The sequence below is a fragment of the Trachymyrmex cornetzi genome, unplaced genomic scaffold (assembly GCF_001594075.2).
Source record: "Trachymyrmex cornetzi isolate Tcor2-1 unplaced genomic scaffold, Tcor1.1 scaffold85, whole genome shotgun sequence".
In the NCBI taxonomy this organism is placed as follows: domain Eukaryota; kingdom Metazoa; phylum Arthropoda; class Insecta; order Hymenoptera; family Formicidae; genus Trachymyrmex; species Trachymyrmex cornetzi.
In genome coordinates this window covers 473,671-495,290 of record NW_017300191.1, presented here as the reverse complement: position 1 = coordinate 495,290, position 21,620 = coordinate 473,671, and the positions used below count along the sequence as shown (strand labels likewise).

The 21,620-nt window shown below is 36.7% G+C and overlaps 1 protein-coding gene across 17 annotated transcripts in view; it reads left to right on the top strand.

The window, feature by feature from the left end:
• LOC108769074 (collagen alpha chain CG42342) overlaps positions 1 to 21,620 on the top strand; it is a 179,961-nt gene that overhangs the window by 63,318 nt on the left and 95,023 nt on the right. The window contains exons 1-2 of one of the 17 annotated variants that reach the window (XM_018519856.1): positions 2,020 to 2,048; positions 2,177 to 2,215. The exons of the other annotated variants lie outside the window; for them this stretch is intronic. Coding sequence (XP_018375358.1) covers positions 2,185 to 2,215 — 31 coding nt within the window. The 5' untranslated portion in view covers positions 2,020 to 2,048; positions 2,177 to 2,184. Of the gene's footprint in view, positions 1 to 2,019; positions 2,049 to 2,176; positions 2,216 to 21,620 lie in introns of those variants that run through there. 17 annotated transcript variants of the gene reach the window in all.

Here is a 21,620-nt window from a genome sequence, read left to right as displayed (position 1 = left end):
TAAATTCAACAAATTAATATTGTCGTGGTAACCAACGGTTTGATTGATCATATATCAACAAATAGTTTTTGTGTCAGTAACAAAACTTTGGTTATTGCCTCCTGGCACTACCTGGTGTTGCGTACTTTTTCCGTTCAGAACGTGTGAGAAATGAGTGTTGTAGGATTGTCGGGAACATAAAATCTGGCGATAAATGATTGTCGTGGAGCAACGCGAGGGGGTAACCACTTAATGTAATCGTGGGACAGAATCCTCGAAATCATTATAAAATTTATATAAAGTATCTATGTATAATCCGATAATTACATATGTAACTACGAGAAATCATTGTATAATATTAAATAAAATTGTATATTTTACCAAATTACTTCATAGTAGTGAAAAAAATTATTCAGTAATCAGATGAAATCATGTAATCTGTACAATATTTCAACTAGTGGGGTTACCCCCTCGGAGCAACGTGTGCGAATCTATTCTTGTTAATCGCGAACCGTTTGGCTCGCTCGAAGCATCGGAGTGAAGTGCCGCGGTCTTACTGGTTCCTGACTTCCTGTAATGTATTACTAGGAGTGTCGAAGGATTATCATGGAGCATAAATTGGTACGCAGACCGTGTGGCGTTGCTCTGATCTGGCCGTTGGCGCGTCGAAACTTTAGAATTCTAGAATCGGAGTGAAGTTGCCGCGATCTTCCGAGCGTCTTGAACAGGTCTTTAGCGCGTCGGGGGTGTTGAATGTGGCAGTGCAAGTGAGTGATTGTCGTAGCATAAATTAGCATAAATTTGTACGTGCGATGGTCAAACGCAATTTGAATCTCGCCCTGTTGCGTCGTGTTGAAGGACCGTAAAGCCCGTATCAGACTACCGAGTCTGCAAACCGACCCGACTGCCAACTCTGACTGCCAACCAATAATGGACCAATCACAATAAGACTGATTCAATGTGATTGGTCCATTATTGTTCGGCAGTCAGAGTTGGTAGTCGGGTCGGCTTGCAGAGTCGGTAGTCTGATACGGGCTTTACAGTTGGCGCGTCGAAGCTTCGCATCGGCGTGAAGTTGCCGTCGTCTTTCGAGTTTCGTAAAAACGTATCTCGGATTCGAACGCGTCGGGAGTGCCGGGTTCAACAATGAGCGGTCGTCGCGAAGCGTAAATCAGTGTGCACGTTAACATTTTTTCGAGCATTTGCAATTTTCGGAGAGTTATGTCGGACATTCGTGGTTCGTCGAAGGTTCGAGCGTCGGTTGCTTGATTTTAATTTAGGAAACAAGATTCAAATTTATTACATTTTCTATGGGTATTTAATTTCATTTTCGTAATGAATTCGAATAATTTCGCTTTTCTCGGAACGCAAATATGTTGAAATGAAAGGTAACAAGAATAATATTATAAATATTAATTAATATACATAGGTATGTAGACTTTCGATTAAAATGAGAAGGTAAACTATATTCTTTATCAAAAAAAGCATTAAAGTCAATGTGCGATGATAGCTGAATTTGGAAATTACAAATGTAAGAGAGAAGTTTGGCGTGAAATTCCTCTTAGAAAAAAACATTAGATTCATATATTTAAATACGATACAGTGATAATCGGTGAAGCGCGCAGCCTTGGTGTTTGTTTACCGACGCTCAGGTGTGACGCTGCATACACAAAGGTCGGCGGTTACCGCTCATTTGTACGGAGATTTTCGAGCGAGCAGGTAGCTGTTACGCATCACTTCTCGTAACGCGATCACGTCGAATACTTGTAAGTGCCAAACTTCGTCAACGTATCGAAGTTGCTTCACATTGAAACACGAGATAATGCATGATGCACGAAACGTGAATTCGAGTATCTTAAATAGATGAAAGCGTATGATTAACGTTGCGAGTACCGTGCGAGGTGTTGTGCGATTGTCGCACTCCGGTAATTATTTCGGTCGTGTTCAGTCGTAATTAATTAACCGCGTTTTCGGGAATGTTGTGTGCACGTGTGCAACGAAGCAACCTGAGAGGAGGAGGAGGAGGAGAGGCCTGGGGTGGCGTCGGGCGACGGCGAAGCAACCGTGTGGTGAGTAATAATTTATCATGTATTATTTTATTTGTTAATTATTAATAATTACTTTGCACGTGCAGCAATTATCTGTTGCTGTATTAATTATTTGAGTATTAATTTGAATATATTTGTACATTTTGTAGTTTGATGTATGCAGCACTTCGCTGCTGCGCATCGTATCGGTGAGTGAAATTATTATCTATTAATCAAAGAGGCGATGAATCTACAAGAATATTAGGGTAAATATAAAATAAATATATATAAATATAAATTGAGAAAGTAAGAATATTATAAATGTAATAGTTTGTAAATCCGCCGCTTTATAATAAATTAATTATGACAAACAATATTAATATTTCACGTTGGCACATATATATATATATATATATATATATATATTGTATATTGCGCAGTTTTCCGTTGATTTATCGTTTATAAGTAAAATAATGATTTAAATTATTATTTCTGAGTGTTGCAAATTCAGCAAAAAATAAACGATTTTTACAAAGGAAAGATCGTTCGCAAATCTGGTACACATTATTATTACATTACATTTTTTGTTAAGCACTTTATACATAAGTCAGATTTTCTGTAGTTATGAACGAAGATGTGATATATATTATTATTTGAGCAATTTTTATAAAATTTTTATATATCGTAATCGATTAAATTTAATTGATTAAATTTAAGTAAATTTTTTTTGAAAAGTACAAAATATAAAGAGAAATGTAAGAATTAAAAATGTGTAACAAATAATATTTCTAAAATGCAAATTTGGTTTAAGCTTTATCATGGTATTCATACTTTCTCAAACTCGCAGTAAAATAGTTACGTATTGTAAAATGCAAAATAAAGAGAAATTATGATATTTATAGATACGTTATTTTAAAATGTGAAATCGAGCTGAGCAATAAAAACTAATTATATCAGTTACGAAATCCTATAATAAGTAACATATCGAGAGAGAGAGAGAGAGAAATACATGTTATATGTACATTTAGGTATTTGAATTCTACGCTATGCCATTGACTAACTTTAATTGCTTATAGCTTGAAGATTATTATATTCTCGATATTTCCCGGGATATTACTGATTCCTAATTAATTTACAGCGTACGCTGTTAAAATACCATATGAAAGCGTTAAGATTAAATGAATTAACGTGACGTCGCTTGCGTAATCAATCGATGTTTAATGTCTTGTGAAATTCCAATCGAATGTAATCACAGCGATTTTACGCGCAGTATTTTAACTTGATCGGTCAGTCCCCATTCATTCGTGCGATACCGGGACGCTATCTTTTATCTGTGCACGTGCGACTATTTCGGTAATATGTCTTTCGCGCAATCTCACGCCATGCCACTTGGAGGGGTAAAAGGGAGACGAGAGAATCGGGGAGAATGTTGGATTCCAGGGCGGCGTGACCCGCCGCGCGCGAACGAGAAGGAAGGTCGAAGGTTCGCGACCGGCACGGCAGGAAATTGGTTTCGTTTGTGAAATTCTTCGAGCGGAAAGTACCTCGCTCACCCTTCGTCATCTTTCTCACACTCGCCAGGCTACGGGGCTTGCCCTCCACCGGCCGCCCGGATCGAAACTTGTCGCGATCGGATGGCGAGGGAGTTTACAACGGAGGTATTACTCGCGCGCATCTTACCCCGTCCATCTATTCACCGATCGACTGACAGTTGTATAACAGGCAAACTACCTTTAACAATCCTTAAAGAAGATTGTCCTTTTGAATCGACTCTTTTGCCGTCGATAAGGATAACGCCTGCGAATGAAATCGTAACAAAATGGCGTAGCCGCGATTTAAATCTCAAACGGAGAGAAACGGAAATAAAATTCACTACTTCGTGACAGGAAATTAATTTCCGATTTTCCTAATTTACCAAAGGAAGATTTATATTTCCACGGAAGAAAAATGTTGCTGGCTACGGCTAATTCTGATTAGCTGAAATTGCATTAGCTACTCTCTAAATCTGAATCAGTGGATAATCACTGATATCAGTGCCAAGTATGCCACTGGCAGAGATGGTCATGCTTTCATGGAAGCATATAAAAGTAATTTGTATTTTATATTTTAGTATTAATAACAAAAGATTATGAAAGTATTTTGTATTTCAAATACTAACATTGATAATCAACCTTATTATTTGAATTACAAGATACAAAAAGCTTACAAAATACGTAATACTTTTATGTGATCCGCTAAAATAAAAAATACAAAATATGCTTGTTTTGCAAATAGTGTGTTTTAAATAAAAGTATTTCAAATACATGCCCAACTCTGGCCACTGGTAATCAACTAAATGTGAGATCCCTAACCTAGCTAATTTTTATTATGTGATCTAACTAATCTTGTTAATGCTTAAATTCAATGAATATGGTATTGGAAGATTAAAATTAACGTGCAAATATCAGTATTTTAGTTATATAATGCTCAAACATTCTTCCTTTTTTAGTTGAACTTCACTGATTATTAGTGCAAAATATGCCACTGCATAGGTAATTAGTGACTATCCACTCATTCAGATTTAGAGAGTACTATAGCTATGAAATTTGCTAATACATACAAAGGATTTACTGCCGTAGCTAATATAAGGACGTGATAGCAAAGTATGCACGTCTGTTACAGATCAATTTATTTAGCAGCATGAAGTTACTTGTCATAGATATCGGATATGTCCGTGTAAAAGAAAATTGTCTCTACCACAGTTAAATATCGTTTGCAGAAACCATACTTGCTACCAAATTGTCTGTTACACAGAAAATGTTTGCTGCAATGATCAATAGATTGACATAATAATAAAATGTTTGTCTGTTACAATGATAATATTTAGGCTTCACAGCTAATGAAAATTAGACCTCGCAGATACGACGTTAGGTATCCATATGTTACGACTGGAATTTAGCTACCACATGCAAATTTTTGCTGCTGCAACTAATTTTTTTTTTCCGTGTCTATAGTAAATTGATTAGAAATTAATATTGAATCATGAGTGAAAAATGCCGTATTTGATTAAGTTTTTCTTTTCTTTGTGCTCTTTAAATCTGAATTAGTGGATAATCACTGATGTCAGTGTCAAGTATGTCACTGGTAATCAGCGAATGAAATGTAAGATCCCTAATTTAGCTGATCTTTATGATGTGATCTGACTAACCTTGTTTTAATGCGTGAATATGGTATTGGAAAGTTGAAATTAACATGCAAATATCAGTATTTGAATTTTATAATACTCAAACATTCTTCCTTTTTTAGTTAAACTTTACTGATTATCAGCCAAGTATGCCACTGAGTAATCAGCGACTATCCACTGATTCAGATTTAGAGAACGATAATATTTCTTGTGAACTCATACAATTTCCAGTTCGATCTATTCATTGAATCTGACACGCGTTCGATAATGAGGGGTCGCAGGGATGTAACGTTTAGCGATTTAGCGAGGGTTAGTGATTTTTTTCGCGGAAACTGTTAATTAGCAAAAACGACCGAATCGCGCTGATTGCACGGGACAGAATTATTCGTTGACGAAGCGACGCTCGTGGATTACGGCGTTGAATAATTCGGAGGGTTTTTAGGAAGAACCACGCGAAGAGAGCTGACGAGGTTCTCTCGTCGCTCGCGTGAAACTTTTGCAATTTGCGTCGCGACGCCAAGCGGAACGATGAGCCCGCAATCAGGCGAGCGCGATTAATTTCGATAATCTTTCCGATTCTGCGCGAACTTTCGGCGAGGATCAACACATTCTTTTTTCTTTTTATTTTATTTTATTTTATTTTTTTTTTTAAATTAACGCGAATGGTCCGTGTCGCGTTTCGTCGTAATCGTAAATATTCGGGCGCGACCATAAAACGTGTCACACGACGCAATTCAACAAATCTTCGGGTTAGCGCTCGCTCACTCACTCATATCGCATTCGCGATCGTGTTACAGCAGTTATACGATACTATTTACTGGTAATACCCCGTAATACCGTACCTCTCGACAAGATAAACGAGAGAGAATTTGTTACTGACGAATCACGTGTGCCATAGCATAAGGCACTGTACTCGGTCCATTATGTGCTTTGGAATAATAAGCCACTAAGCGCGCGCGTGAACGCGCGTTAAGCTCAAGCCAACGTACTGTAACCCGAGCAAGCGTTTATACGTGTATACACACAACACAACACCGCGATGAAATAGCGAGTTCGCTGCGAATGCAAATGTCGATACGCGTTTATTCACGCGCCACCGGAAGCATCGTAAAAAGTACATGGCAACGTTTGCAGATTGTTTCCCTTTACTCGGCTCGTTCTCTTTTATCAGTAATAAACTCGGCAACGCGCAGCTGTCTGACAAGTCGGTAGAAACTCCCGGAATGATTAAAGACTTTGCGTTCGAGTGCGAGGATGCGCCGCGCGAGATCAACGTCGATTTAGAAGATTTTGCACGCCGATGGCATTAATCTAGTTAAAATATCGATCCAGGAGACTTGACGCTGCCCGTTTCCGACACGCTTCGACGCCCGGGACCGAAGTGTTTAGCATAATAAATCGGGGAAGCCGGATCGTCCTCGTGCACCAGCTCAATGATCAGCTTCCGGTTTTACGGGGCGATTTGTCGTTTACGCTCGATGATCGAATTCGCTTCGTTACCGAGCCACGAGCGCGTATCGTTATGCTCTGCTAACTCTCGTCGTGGAGATTTGTCTAATGAATTGCTGGACCAATCATTCATTACGCGGATGATTCAATTGTAACTGTTAGTTCATTAACCTTTAAATAGGTGGGATGACTACAATACCCTAGGTAGTTTTCTTTAAAACCTTATTCTAAAAATGTAAAAAAAATGAAAGATGGATGATTAAATAATTTTCGAAAATGTCAAATAAAAGAAAATTAAAATTATCACCCAGATCACACAGAAGTCTTAAGGTTTATTATTTTTGCGTTTTTTCCTTACAGCACAAAGTTGCACAAAAGTTGCAGCAACATGTAGAGATTTTGCAGCGATATTGCTGCAAATTCTGTGCTGGGTTTATTCTATCTCTTAACGGTACACTAAAAGAAAAGATTAGCTACTACAGCAAATTAGATGATAAATATGGCATAGCATTTTAAAATTGGCTGCTGCAGCCAATTTTTGGTTGCGTTAGCCAATCGAAATCCTGTACTGACATTGCGGATAGGTTAACACAACTACAAATTGGCTGCAATAACCAAAAATTGGCTGCTACAGCCAATTTTAAAATGCTATGCCATATTTACCATCTAATTTGCTGCAGCAGCCAATCTTTTTTTCCAGTGTAGGTATTTTAACTGTACAACATAATACAATATACTAGTAAAAATGCAACCATAAGATTTAAATTTGTTGTAGTATTTTGAGCATCCTATTAACTTCTATATCTTTAAACCTATATAAAGATTAAAGAAAATTGTGGGATCAAATATTTAATGGAAGTTTTAATAGATTATAATTTTTTATTTATACATAGGGAATATACATAAAACATATATTTTCCCCAAATTATCACAAGGCCGATTGCTCTCGTAATTTATTTGTTGCTGCATTGAGTAACTTACGTTCATTAACAATATATTTTGTCTTATTCTCCATGAGACGACTCTTAGCGCCTCTTGACGAAGAGACACATATAGATAATCATTATTCTCGTGGGATCAAATATTTAATAGAAGTTTTAATAGATAATAATTTTTTATTTATAGGGAATATACATAAAAAATATATTTTCCCCAAATTATCACAAGGCTGATTGCTCTCGTAATTTATTTGTTGCTGCATTGAGTAACTTACGTTCATTAACAATATATTTTGTTTTATTCTCCATGAGACGACTCTCAGTCTCAGCGCCTCTTGACGAAGAGACACAGATACTATAGATAATTATTATTCTTGTTTTCCTTGCTGGATCACAATCAGTTTGAGCCGTGTCGTCACCCACGCACGCATCCTCGATCGGTACGCTCGTCGCGTATTTATCCAGAAAGCCTTGTATAGCCGTACTTGCCAATATCCGTGAAGAAAGAGCAATTTCGGGGAATCTTTCAGACGCACATGGAAAAAAAAAGAGGAATGAGCAGACGCGCGATGGAAGTCAACGAACTGGGGGAGGAATCAGCCTCTTCCTCCCTCGCGTGGGTCCCATGTTGCGCGACGTATTATCGACGATCGCACGTAGGCGCGCAACGACCGATTATCGTGTTTCCTCCTGGTCGACCGGCCGGGAAACCAGCCTGGGAATGATTCTACTTAGAATGAATTACGGGACGAATCGTTACGGTAATGGCCGGCTTCGACGTCGCTGTGGTCACGGCAAGCCATTACGTTAATTACACGCGACGTTGTTATTGCCGCGACTTCTCTCATCTCGCGCCCGCGTGAAATTCGTCGTCTCTCCTCCGTTCATCCCTCGCCATTCCCGAATGGGAAGCACCGTGAGATTGTGTTGACGTTTCCAGATCGATCCACGACCAGAATTATATATGCCTGGTTTATACTTCGGTCTTAATCCTAGTCTTAGAATTTGTCCTAACTTGATCTTTAGGACTAAAGTTGAAAGATAGGAACTTTATTGAGACTAAGATTTAAGACTGGGGAAGCATAAACGATCTTGTGGCATTTTTTATTGCCAACTTTTAAGACTAACAATAAGATTAAGACCGAAGGATAAACCAGGCAATATATATGTACTCTCCTGCATCGGACGGTTTAATTCCCGCATCAGTTGTCTGTTTAGAGAGTGATTCGATCGTGCTCGCTAGCGCAATTAACGCATCGATTAACTTTCAAATAATAGCCCGTATGTAAATAATAGTCGTGTCTGTTAAAATAAGGGAGTGATATCCTCATTTTTAAATAGGTATATACTCTCACATTACTTATTATTAAGTTAATAATAGTAAATGCCACGTCATGTTATTCGAATCAATTGCAATGGTGTCATATTATTTACGTATATGTCGCGTATCGGGCAATTATTAAAATCGTATCCACGGAAATGTTTTATTCTGGTATTTACAATATTCCAAGTATCTCATATGTACGCTGTCAATACGTACCTGGTAATCGCAAATCTTGAGATGTATGTACGTATTATATATAACGAGATATAGAAAAGAAATGTTCAAAAGAAACATCTGAGTTACAAGAACATTGTATAAGTTAGTTAGTTAGCTTTCTTCTCTCTGCATAATCCTGTTATAATGGTATGTTTTATCTTCAAAGTTATGAAAAAATAACTTCATCCAAAAGTCACACATCAACTAAAAGAAATGTAATTTTCGAAATATTATTATGAATGAGTTAGATAAATATTATTTTAGTTTCTTTTTTCTTTTTATTTTCTCTTTTTTCATTATTCTATCAATCACACAATTATCAAAATTAATTATTAACTTCACAAAAAAAAATCATCAAAACGTCGCAATTTAAAAAGAGTGATTTTTTTAAGAGTCGTGAAACAAAAACGACAAAAATGATATTCGATAAGAATATTTTTTTGCCTATAATTGTAATTAGTCAATAATTTTCTGTCAAGTTAAAAAATAAAATTTTTTAAATTATTACTTTGAAATAAGAGAACAATATGCATACGTAAATTATGAAATGAAAGATGATTCAAACACATTAAACAAATGCTGCTGATTAACATTCAATGATAACAAGAACGAGAGGGGGACATATCCACATTGTAGATTAAGGGATAATTCGTAACGTGCTATAATATAAGCAGTCGTAATCGGCGCGAGTGTCGCGTCTGCCGCATATCAAGACATTAAAATGAAACGTTTATCTGTGTTATCCGCGCGATTACTCCCTCGGGAAGGGACAGCGCGACGCGGTTTCGCATTCCGCCAAAATTCTGGATTATTTAACACCGTGCTCCGGTCTCCGAGCGACCACTTCCGGAAAATTAACCGCGGGGCCGAGACCGGTCCTCGTTACATTAAAGTATGAAAGCTGAGCCGTTTATAAGGGATCTCCGCTTTATATACGCGCTTATATATCCGTAGTACCGACATTCTTTACGCTTTCGTGTTTTCTCGGTGCACTGACCTTAACATCGTTGTCGTCGTCGCCGTCGTTGTCGTCGTCGTTGTTGTCGTCGTCGTCGTCGTCGTCCCTGGTGCACACCGCTGTTACAGGTACACACTGCAGCAACTTGCAAGAGGCGCATGCAAATGTCCGGGTTCCCGTCGCCGTGTCGTCGGGACAACCGCAAACCCCTCGCCGCAAGATGTTGCTTGTCCCGTTGAGAAAAGTACGCGATCGCGTCCCGCGGATATTAAGGAAACTTTTTACGAAGGGGAGTTACGAAATGACGTTTACACGCGACGACCCTCTGACTTTTACGAATGTACGTTGGGTATTGCTTCCGTGATTTTGGAGCATTATATCACCGCGCATTGAGTTGAAAATTTGACTCTGGGAATGAAATAATATTTAATTTCCGTGTCAGCTGACTCTCGATGATAAATCATGTTTCTTTCCACCTGTTCTTTATGAAAATAAGTTAGTATCGTATATCAAGGAGAAAAATTCGTGTTATTAAAATAAAAAACTTCTTCGCTGTATATATATGGTAATATTTTAAGAATTATTAAAAAATTTTATGTCACACGCATAAAAAAGTGGATCGTATTACTCAGAGTTTAATATACATATTTAATCGATAAAATAATAAACCGTGATTGACGGCCGTCCTTTCGTTCCGTCTTAAAAAATGACGAATTTCTATAAATAGCAGGATAAATATTGTCACGGAGATATTCTGGTAAAATACTTGGCGTCTAAAAATGAAGGATTGTTATGAGAAAAAACGGGGGCGATCGGTAAAAGCGTCAGCCGGTAAAAATAAAGTGGTGCGAAGCGCTGAAAATAAAACCGGTTGCACGACGGCGGGTTAATTGCGCGGGAGATTAATCGCATGCTGGAAAACATGGTCTTTCGCTGCTGCCGATCGGCTTTCTCGGACACCTCTCGATAGCTCGCTGTTGTTGTTGCGACACGTCGAGTCGAGCCGCCATCGGGTTGAAATATATCTTCCGACGTTAAGCAGCTTAAAGACGGTGTGTATAATGCAGATCACCGATCTCCCCGCATCGCATTGTACTCCCAAAGGCAAATGTTTAGCCGGAAGGATGCTGGACGCCAAAGCGCCGCTAGGATTTCCTCCCACGCTCGTATTTGCTCACCTAAAGCACTTCCAAGTTACACGGCTCTTTTAAATCCGCGACGGCGACAGTCTTCAAAGCACGGAGCAGCTAACGTAACGAAAATAAACGGAACACGGCGTGCACGTTGAGTGAGTTAATTATGTCGGAGATTAGTTGTTTCTGGGTCTTCTCTCGAGGGATCGAGCGGCCGTTGGCGCGTTAACTGCTTGCCTCGACATCTGCCGCTTTTTGAGATCGAACTGTAGTTGCCAATTAGTCTTGAATCTCTGATAAGCGAAGGAAAATTTATAGCTAATTCTCTGAAAAATTTATCCGGATGAGCGTAACTTATTGCTCGAAAGGAGATAATTTATTTTTTTGCAGGAGGAATCCTTGAGAGAGTACTTAATTTTTCACTGAGATTGAGAAATGTTTTTTAATATGTGACTTGTAAAGACTTTATTATTTTTTAATTTAAAAAATTTTGTTGTACACAGAGAAAATTTTATGTTAAGTTTTAATACAATATTTTAAATTACACTTTACTATGTCTAGTATTTCCGATGGACCGTCACAACATGATTCCGACGTAACGTTTACTATGGTAACATTAATTTTTGTCACATACAATTATAATAAATAAAGTAATTATTTTGTTAAACCAGTGCTTAAGCTATATTCTCTAACATGAAAACCGTTAATTTTTACTATGGTACGCAAACAAAATTTGCTAGGTATATATTTTGTACTTATCTTTACAATACTAACTTTTATTCAACAGTTGTGATTTTGTAATAAAAAATTTTTACTATGAAAAAGTGTAAAAATTACGTTGCATTGTTTTTAAAAAAATAATTATAGCATTTAAACTTATAATTTACATGATGTCCGCAGCTACTACCACATTATAGTAATTTTAAATACAAAATTTTCTCCGTGTACCAATTAAAATTTGATTATTAAATAACCAAGTTTGGATCGCAACAACAAAAGTTTTAACTTAAAAAGTAAGGAAGTTTTTGTAAGTCACATATACAAAACATTTTGTTCAGTGTATGCATGCATATATAAAATAATCACCTTTCTAAATAAATCGCCGTCTTTCTTGCATAGAATAATTTGTTTACCTACTGCAAGCATCATAAAGCATACGACGACTGTGAGACGCTCACGGTTTTAAACTTTGTGTATAAAATAAGCGTGTATAACAAACTGCATATATCATTTCAAAGGATCACAAGTGTCACTCGGTCTCTGGCCGCTTTTAGACCACCGTCGCTACCAGACACGAGCACGACTTGTCATTTTAAGGGAAGGGGGTTAAACAAGCGTTCTCCACCGGGCACGAAATGGATGTCCTAGCTCGCGGATTGTAACTGGGCGCATACAAATGTTCGGATTCGTTCCACGCCGTTGCTGCGAATGCGCGACGACCGGCGATTGTAAGGCGTTACACGTCGAGAGGTTTCCCGTTTATACGCTCCGTGGGATTTACCACGATCGCAGAAATTCATCCGTGGACACTCGCGACAGGAATACTGGCAAGAATAACTGGACGTCCTTTTTATAAAATGTAGCAGCCGTATCTCAAAACTAAGGCACAGCGTCCTAAAGTTTTTCCGAGAAGAGAATTATTTATAGGATATTCTAGGCCATGTGAGTAACAGCATCGTAACCCTCGGTCTTCATCATTCAAACCATTGGATTTCAAACGTTAATACGCGAATACATCTATATTTAAACATCTTTTTATAAAAATAACATATATGAGATAAGAATTTTTTAAACCATCACGGAAGGACTACGGTTTTCTAAAAGTTACAAACGCTCCGCTTGATATAATAATCTTAAAATTGAAGCAAATTGTTGGAAATAGATGGTAAACGTCCGCAGCGGCGTCGAGAGTAATGAGAAACGGACGAAGCGATCGAGTAGAAAGTTAATTATCTCCACGTTGGAATCCCTTTCTACCGACCTTTCCTAGCTCAATCGCTAGAGATATTAGAACACGCCCGCAATGCAATTACGATAAACTTAACAAAGAATAGAGATAGGTAACTCAATCAGTCGGATACGTCTTGCCTTCGTTAAATCTGTTCAGATATATCTGTTCATCTTTTGACGTGCCTGTATAATATAGCGAACATTATTCTTCGTTGCATATCGCTAAGATCTTTTATTAAGAGCCAATCAAAATCTAAAGTTTCTTCGTTATCTTAGCAATTATTTTTCTCATTATTTTATTATTTTTTTTTATTAGTCTTATAATTACTTTTTTCTCTCTTAGTTTCACACTGATTATTTTGTTCATTCTATTTATTTGCTGTACTTCTTTATCCTTAAAAATCAAAACGCAACCGTGTTTCCTTAAGTTTAGGAGTTTGTTGTTCGTGGGATACGACTGGACATATGCCAAAATATCCCGTCGACGACGGAACTTTCTACGTCGACTTGACGGACGGTATATCAAGACGACTACTCGTCAGCTATTATTCACGACCACCCGTAACCTGCAAACAAGAAAGCACATGTCCGTCGTTCCAAAACCAGTTTTGTTATCCTAATTTATTGTTCTAATGGATTAGAAGAACCAATTTTTAAGTGATTGACATTGTAACGATATGTTTTTTTTTTTACTACAAGTGTTCAGGAGGTGATGAGTTTAATTGAATCAGTACATTCACTCCAAATTCAAGTGTATCTTTAGTTATACCTTTATATGTATGTGAACTAATTTTTTCATGTAAAAATAATACACTATAATACATATAAAAATTAATTTTAAACATTTAAATGTGTAAACACTAAGTATAAGCGTATTCAGGTATATCACGGTCAAAGCTAGATCTTTTTTGCCTAAATAATTCCCAGTGAATTATCTATATCCTATATATATGCACATGCATATATCATATTTTTGTAGTTATTCAAATTGTCGGTCCGAATAAAAAAATCTTATTATTGTTTAAATGTGTAATACACTGTTAAATTTTAAAACTTAAAGTTTAGAGCAATGATAATCCAATCTCTTGAGTTAAAAGCCTTTTTTTATTTTTAACTTCCATGTGTTAAATTATCCATTTCTGTAGTTAGGTTCAGTGAACAACGTCCATATTAATTTATGAGTCAAATTTGCTACCTATTCTTAAGTTAAATTGTTTAACTCCATTGCTTTAATTAACAATATATTGAGTAGGAGCAGTGGCTACCTATATAGAAAGGATTAAAAACTTAAATTGGATATAATTTGACACCAACAGTGATTTTAACAATGCTGTTTTTACATTGAGAGAAAAAAAATAGTTTTCGCAACTATAAATTAACTTAAATACTTGCAACTAGTTTTAAAGAACACACACTAAAGTAGTACCGAATACTATAAAAATATACTATAGTACTATAAAAATATAGTATTCAGTACTACTTGATTGCAAGTACTTAAATTTTAGAGTTTTAATGTAATAGTTGCCAAAACTACGTAGTATTTTTCTCTCACTGTATATGGAAAATTAAAATCGCACACATATATGAAGTCACTCTGTTTTTACATTGAGAGAAAAAAAATAGTTTTCGCAACTATAAATTAACTTAAATACTTGCAACTAGTTTTAAAGAACACACACTAAAGTAGTACCGAATACTATAAAAATATACTATAGTACTATAAAAATATAGTATTCAGTACTACTTGATTGCAAGTACTTAAATTTTAGAGTTTTAATTTAATAGTTGCCAAAACTACGTATATTTTTCTCTCATTGTATATGGAAAATTAAAATCGCACACATATATGAAGTCACTTATCACACACTTGGATTTGTAGTGTTACCAACATCAAATAAGCAAAGCATTTAGAGTTTTTCCAGTATAATAATATTTTTCATAAAAATGTCGTGCATTTTATTTCAAGGGGGCTTCTACACGGAGAAAATTTTATATTAAGCTTTAAGACACAATATTTTAAATTGCACTTTACTATGTCTTATATTTTCGATGGACCCTCACAACATGATTCCGACTTAACTTTTACTATGGTAATACTAATTTTTATCACATAAATAAAGTAATTATTTTATTAAACCAGTGCTTAAGCCATATTCTCTCTCTCTCTCTCTGACATGAAAACAGTTAATTTTTATTATAGTACACAAACAAAATTTGCTAGGTATATTTTTTACTTATCTTTACGATACTAACTTTTATTCAACAAGTTTTTATTTTGTAATAAAAAATTTTTACTACGAAAAAGTGTAAAAATTACGTTGTATTATTGTTTTTAAAAAAATAGCTACAGCATTTAAACTTATAACTTACATAAAGACCGCAGCTACTATCACATTATAGTAATTTTAAATATAAAATTTTCTCCGTGTAGTGAAATGAGTTATCGTTAAAAAGGATCTTGAATCATGTAATAGGAAGATCATATAGTCATACATTTGACGAGAGTTTAATCGTGCGTAAACTTTCTTCCTGCCTCACGCAGTGTGGTAACATCCTCTCTCGCGTAGGAAGGAATTGGAGAAACTGTACGACGGTGGCGGAAGAACCCAGAGGAAGCTCGACGCTTTATTCCGGATCCCGCTGCGCGTCGTCGATGCCGCGGCAAAGTCATCCGCTTACGCGACGATATTGTATTTACTCGCGAAACTAACTGCAAACTAGCGCGCGCGCGAAACTTCGTTAGAGGAGGTAGCACGTGTTGCCGTTGCCGTCGCCCGCGAAGCCGCGATACCGCGGATGGACGGGTGGTCGGGCGGGTGCGGAAACTCCGCCGCCCGCGCTGCTCGTCTCCCGGATAATTAAAACTTTCCGCGCCGCGAATGTAATTCCACGAACGATGCGCACCCGTTGTTCCGCAACCTCCTTATCGCGCGGGCCGGCCATTTAGCAGCGAGGCGACCTGAAATTGCGATTATTGTACCTCGTACAGTCTCCCTTGTCCCTCGGCATTTTTCTGCGATATAGTACTGGGTAGTAAAAACCGTGTACCATCCCTCGCCGATCGTTTTGCCTGAACTTTAGATCCCAGATCGAGTTTCTTTTCGTTTGCTCTCGTTAGCTCTGATTAGCGGATGTAGAAAAACCGCCTGTTTCTTATATTTATGTTTCTCTTTATACTTCTTCTTTATACTTCTTTCTCTTTATTACATGTACATACAACTTTGAATTTATTTGTTTAATTATAATAGTTAATTTTTATCAAAAGTTGGGAAGCTAATTGTCTTGAGTATTATTACAGAGAATCTTGATTGTTATTACAGCACGGAAAAATAATGTTTCTCTGATCACGGCTAATTCTGATTAGCTGTAATTGTATTAGCTACTATAACTATGAAATTTGTTAATACATACAAAAGATTTGTTGCTGTAGCTAACATAAGAACGTAATAGCAAAATATGCATGTCTATTACAGTCAATTTATTTAGCAACATAAAGTTAGTTGTCATAGTTATCGGATACACTGAGAAAAATTTCCAGACTTTATCCATTCATGTAATAAACGGATATTTCCGATAGATTTTGATCGTATTTAGAACTATCCGATGAAATTTTAAGACTATCCAATAAAATATTAAGAAAACTTTATCCGATAGTCCTAAATAGGATCAAAATCTATCGGAAAATATCCGCTTGTTACATTTTGAACGGATAAAGTTTGGAAATTTTTCTCAGTGTATGTCCATGTAAAAGAAAATTGCGTCTACCACAGCTAAGTATAGTTTGCAGAAACTATACTTGCTACCAAATCGTTTGCTACACAGAAAAGGTTTGCTGCAATGATCAATACATCGACATAATAGCAAAATGCTTGTCTATTACAATGACAATATTTAGGCCTCACAGCTAATGAAAATTAAACTTCGCAGACACGACGTTAGATATTCATACAATACTACTGAATTTAGCTACCATACCTCATTTTTAGCTGCAGCAGCTAATCTTTTTTTTTTCCATGAGAGAAATTGTTTATTTCTTCCATTTATGTATTTTTCTTTATCACGCACACGCAATGTTGAATTAATTTTGTTATTACAATAATTTTTTGCAAAATCGACTCGACTGTTATATTCTATAAATGCGAAACGATAATAATTCGAGGAGCTGGTAATAATTCAGAATTAATATAATGTCGACGGAATGGTAGATCGTGGGCGACGTTTTTCCTCCGATATAAGCGTCTCTCGTTTCGCGCCCGCGTTTCGGGATTATTACTGCCTTCTCGCCGGGTCCGTCGTTACCTGTCTCTTCGCGACCTATTAAGCTCTGTACCCGGAGGAACAAATTTGTTCCCTCGGAGGGATAAGTAACGGGCGCGTGAATTAATTACGCGCCTGTCTTGTGTATCGACGACCAACGCGCAATGCGGCGCGGTCCCCGCTTGTTACAAGAGAGAACCGTCTCGGAGATGGCTCGGCGATAGCGATGAGACGCGACGAAAATTTATTTACCTAATTAAGCGGAAGAGCCGTCCGTTAGCGTTGCGACGAAACGCTGTCGGGCATATCGGGCGGTTGGGTGCAGCTTTCGTGGATTAATTCGGGAAGAGACGCCCGGCGGCGATCGTACTTCGTTAAATGAGAAGCGTTACGGTGTAAAAGGGGAAAGGGAAAAGAAAGGCGGAGTCCTGCGAGAACAGATAAAACCAACTCGACAGATCGGGTTCTCGTTTCCTCGTCCGGCCTCACGCGCCGTTAATGCTCACCTCGCCGTGATAGATCGATAACGATTGATCTTGCGCGACCGTTGAAGAAAAATCGCAGACACCGCCGTAACCGTGTCTGCGCGGGAAAACGATTGCGAAAGTGCAGGAGGAAAAAAAATAACATTATAGCCAACATGGTGGCATTTGCATAGGTACACATCGAGACGGTTTTATATTATCGCAATCGCGATTCGTGTGCGGCGTCCGTTGCCGCACGGTAAATACTGGAGCCGTGTCGGCTGCTTCATTATTTGCGTATAAGCGCATCGCCATTCTTCTCTCTCTTTTTTCTTTCTTTTTTTTTGTTAATTTCCGCCGTTGCGGCGATAAGTCTACCGCGTACGCGTAGAAATATAGCGAGGAATTCCTCGGCTGCGTTGGGCATGCATCTCGCGCGGACTCGTTTGTAATATGTAATATCAAGAGTGCCGGACGAACTGTGCGAAACGAGCTGGTCCAACGTAATTTCCGTTTATACGTTTATTATGCACCCGTGTTTACGTATTTGTTTCTTTACGAATAATGCAACGCCGCGTGAGCATATGAGCCATTTATCTCGAAAATGTCGGAAGTCAAATTTTACTAATGTTAAACAGCGTATTATATATTCGTCCCTCCTAAGTCGACGATGCACGAAATTGACACTTCAACAACATAATTTAATTCGCACTGTTTTCCTAGCAAAGCCTCATTGTTATATATAGGGTTACTCCGGCAAATACGCCGCGCTGGGATTTACGTCGCGGAAGTCAGAAAAAATAGAAAAAATGGGGGTAATTTTCCCGCAACTACTCTGTTACATGCCTTTATGTTAGTATTGTGTTATGATTTCAGCTTCTTACTGTTAATATTAACGAAATTATTGTGAGTTGAATCGATTTGTCACTGTAATAAGTAACGCCATCATAAATCATAATGTATATAAAATAATTACTGTAGGGCGTGTAAAAGACTTGGTGGTTATTTCGTAATATTAGGTGTTAAACTTAATTCCTGCCGTTTTTCGTCTCCAAAATTGATTTGTTTCGAAGGGAAATACCTTAATCAAAGTATTATTAATTAGTAATAAAGTAGAAAGTGGAGGAAATTACTTTGATTAAGGTATTCATTTATGTTCCCTTCGAAACAAATCAATTTTGGAGACGAAAAACGGCAGGAATTAAGTTTAACACCTAATACGTATAGTGGAATAGTACAGCATGTTTTGTAGCAAAATACAAGTGCTTTGCTTTCGTATTCTTTGTTTAATTTGTTGTCTTGTATTTCCCACTTGTTTGGGATATACGGCATTTTTAGCAAGCGGGATTTATGCCCAAAGCATACAAAGTGCGCAGATTGAATTCAGTGCATTAAATGCAATAAACACATTATATGAAATATGTACCTCATGTTATAACACTTGTAATGTATGCAGGAAGATTGTAATTATTATTTATTACTTCATATACATATTTACCATTCTTATTCCTTAATAAAACTTTATAAACACATTTTATAAGTTATTGTGTTATCATATGTTTTATTTATATGCATTATTTGTAAATTTTTCATGAGCCGTACATATCCCCCTCCCTCTATGAGTAGCTATATATCCCACTCCTATGGGATATGCGGCAAAAATGGGTTTTAAAAAGTTTGTTTTTTAATATGAAAAACAAATATTTCGGATTTCTAATATTTTTTTCATAGTGGTAGACAGTACAAAGTTTTTACTGATATAGTTCGTTTACTATAAACATAATAAATAATACTTAATAAATTTTTGATATAGATATATACCGGAGTTACCCTATATATTTGATTGAAATGAGAATTAATTATTACGAAATCTAATATTAAATCAAAGAGCGTAATTTTCTTGGCTGCGTAATTCATGTATTGCATTTGTACGTCTATTTGATTCTTACAAACAAGCTCGTTAAACGATGTAAATGAAAACTAATTGGTTAACAGAGTCGTGGTATTCCAGTGGTAATTTGGATACCTAGTTTATCATTTTCGAAAGAAGCCCGCAGACTGTACTCAATTTAAACAAAAGTTAATTAAACAGGAAAACCGATATCGTTACCTCGGTTTTAATGTGACTCGTTCGCTTTCACGCCCCGACAAACTGGTGGAAGTTAATGCAATTATTGGGTTCCACGTTATCACACACAGCTTGCGAAAACGCGAATCTCCCGGCCCGAAACTAGCCGGCGCGGGGAAATATCACCGGCTGACGCTCGCATCCGCTGTTGTATTTGAGCGCAATGTCAGCGATTTAGGAAAGGAAGGAAAAAAGGAAAAGGTTCACGTCGGCACTTTTGCGCTCGCAAGCAGCATGCCGCACGTGGCAGCATGCGGTGCGGGTACGATTTAACAGTTTGCGCAACCGACCATAACCAAGAGCTCACGTACGGATATTTTTCTGCGAGGCTCGTTCGATTCGTCGCGCTCGGTCGCGTTCGCGATGTCGTACACGTACGCGTATTACGACTCGCGTTACAATCAGTTTGGTTCGTGACGAGGACTTCCTTCGGTTCGCAGAGCAATCGATTATGGCGCAAGTTACCGAGCGCACATGATTGCGGTGATACTCCGATAGTTGAAGCTACCTTTGAAAATTGCTATGTAGACTGGGACGATCGTGAAATCGAGTATGATTTCTCCAAGAATTATGTCCGTTTCTATCATTGTAGATTAACTTTGTTTTTTCTAATTCTTAGAAAAAGATGAAGAGTTAAACCGAGAAAATTAAACTACGTTGTTGGAAACGGACATTAGAGAAAAAAATGACTAAAAAAGAACATGGGATGAACAGTTTTATTCAAATATCTAAATACAGATTTAATTTTAGCTAGATACAGATCTAAAAATAATTTTGTTGGATCATCAAAATTAATTATGCCCATTGGACTCTGGTTACATTAATTGGAATTCTAGTTGAAAATGAACAAATCAGAATTTTCTGGTTGAATCTATTATAATTCTATTAATAGTTGAGATAATCAGAATTCTGATTGATATGATCAGAATTTTCTAATTCGTTTGTTTTCAATCAGAGAAAGTTTTCTCACTGTAGGACACTCAAGCAAATGCTGCAAAAAGTTTTAACGTTCTAATAACTAGCTTCTAATAACTAAAGAAGCCTACATAATTATTTTAATGGTTTAACAAAATAATTTTATCTGCATACAGACAAAAAAATTTTATGTTATAATTTGTTGAGCACAATATAAAAATTCGTAAATTTTTCTTACAATAATATGTAAATGAAAATTTTTGCAATGGATTATGTGAGATTATAAAAATTATTTTCTCTTTCAGATCTAACTAAATTTTTAGATACTTCAGCAAAATCATTCCGTAAAAAATGTTTCTGTGAAATATTATAGTTGTATGAAAACTGAACACACTTTATAAATTTATTATTATTTAATCTTCTCCATGCGTCTCAATGTGCTATTTCATTTTTTTATTTTTTTCGCTGCATACAGATAAAAAAATCTTACGTTATAACTTGTTAAGCACAATATAAAAATTCGTAAATTTTTCTTACAATAATATGTAAATGAAAATTTTTGCAATTTATTGTGTGAGATTATAAAAATTATTTTCTCTCTTCGAAATGTTTTAAAAATATAGTTTATATGTAAAAAAAATTCATGTCTGTTAAACGGATGCTGAAAGAGTCATTATGAATTCACGTTTTATTTGTTCGATGCGTGACTAAAATTTCGT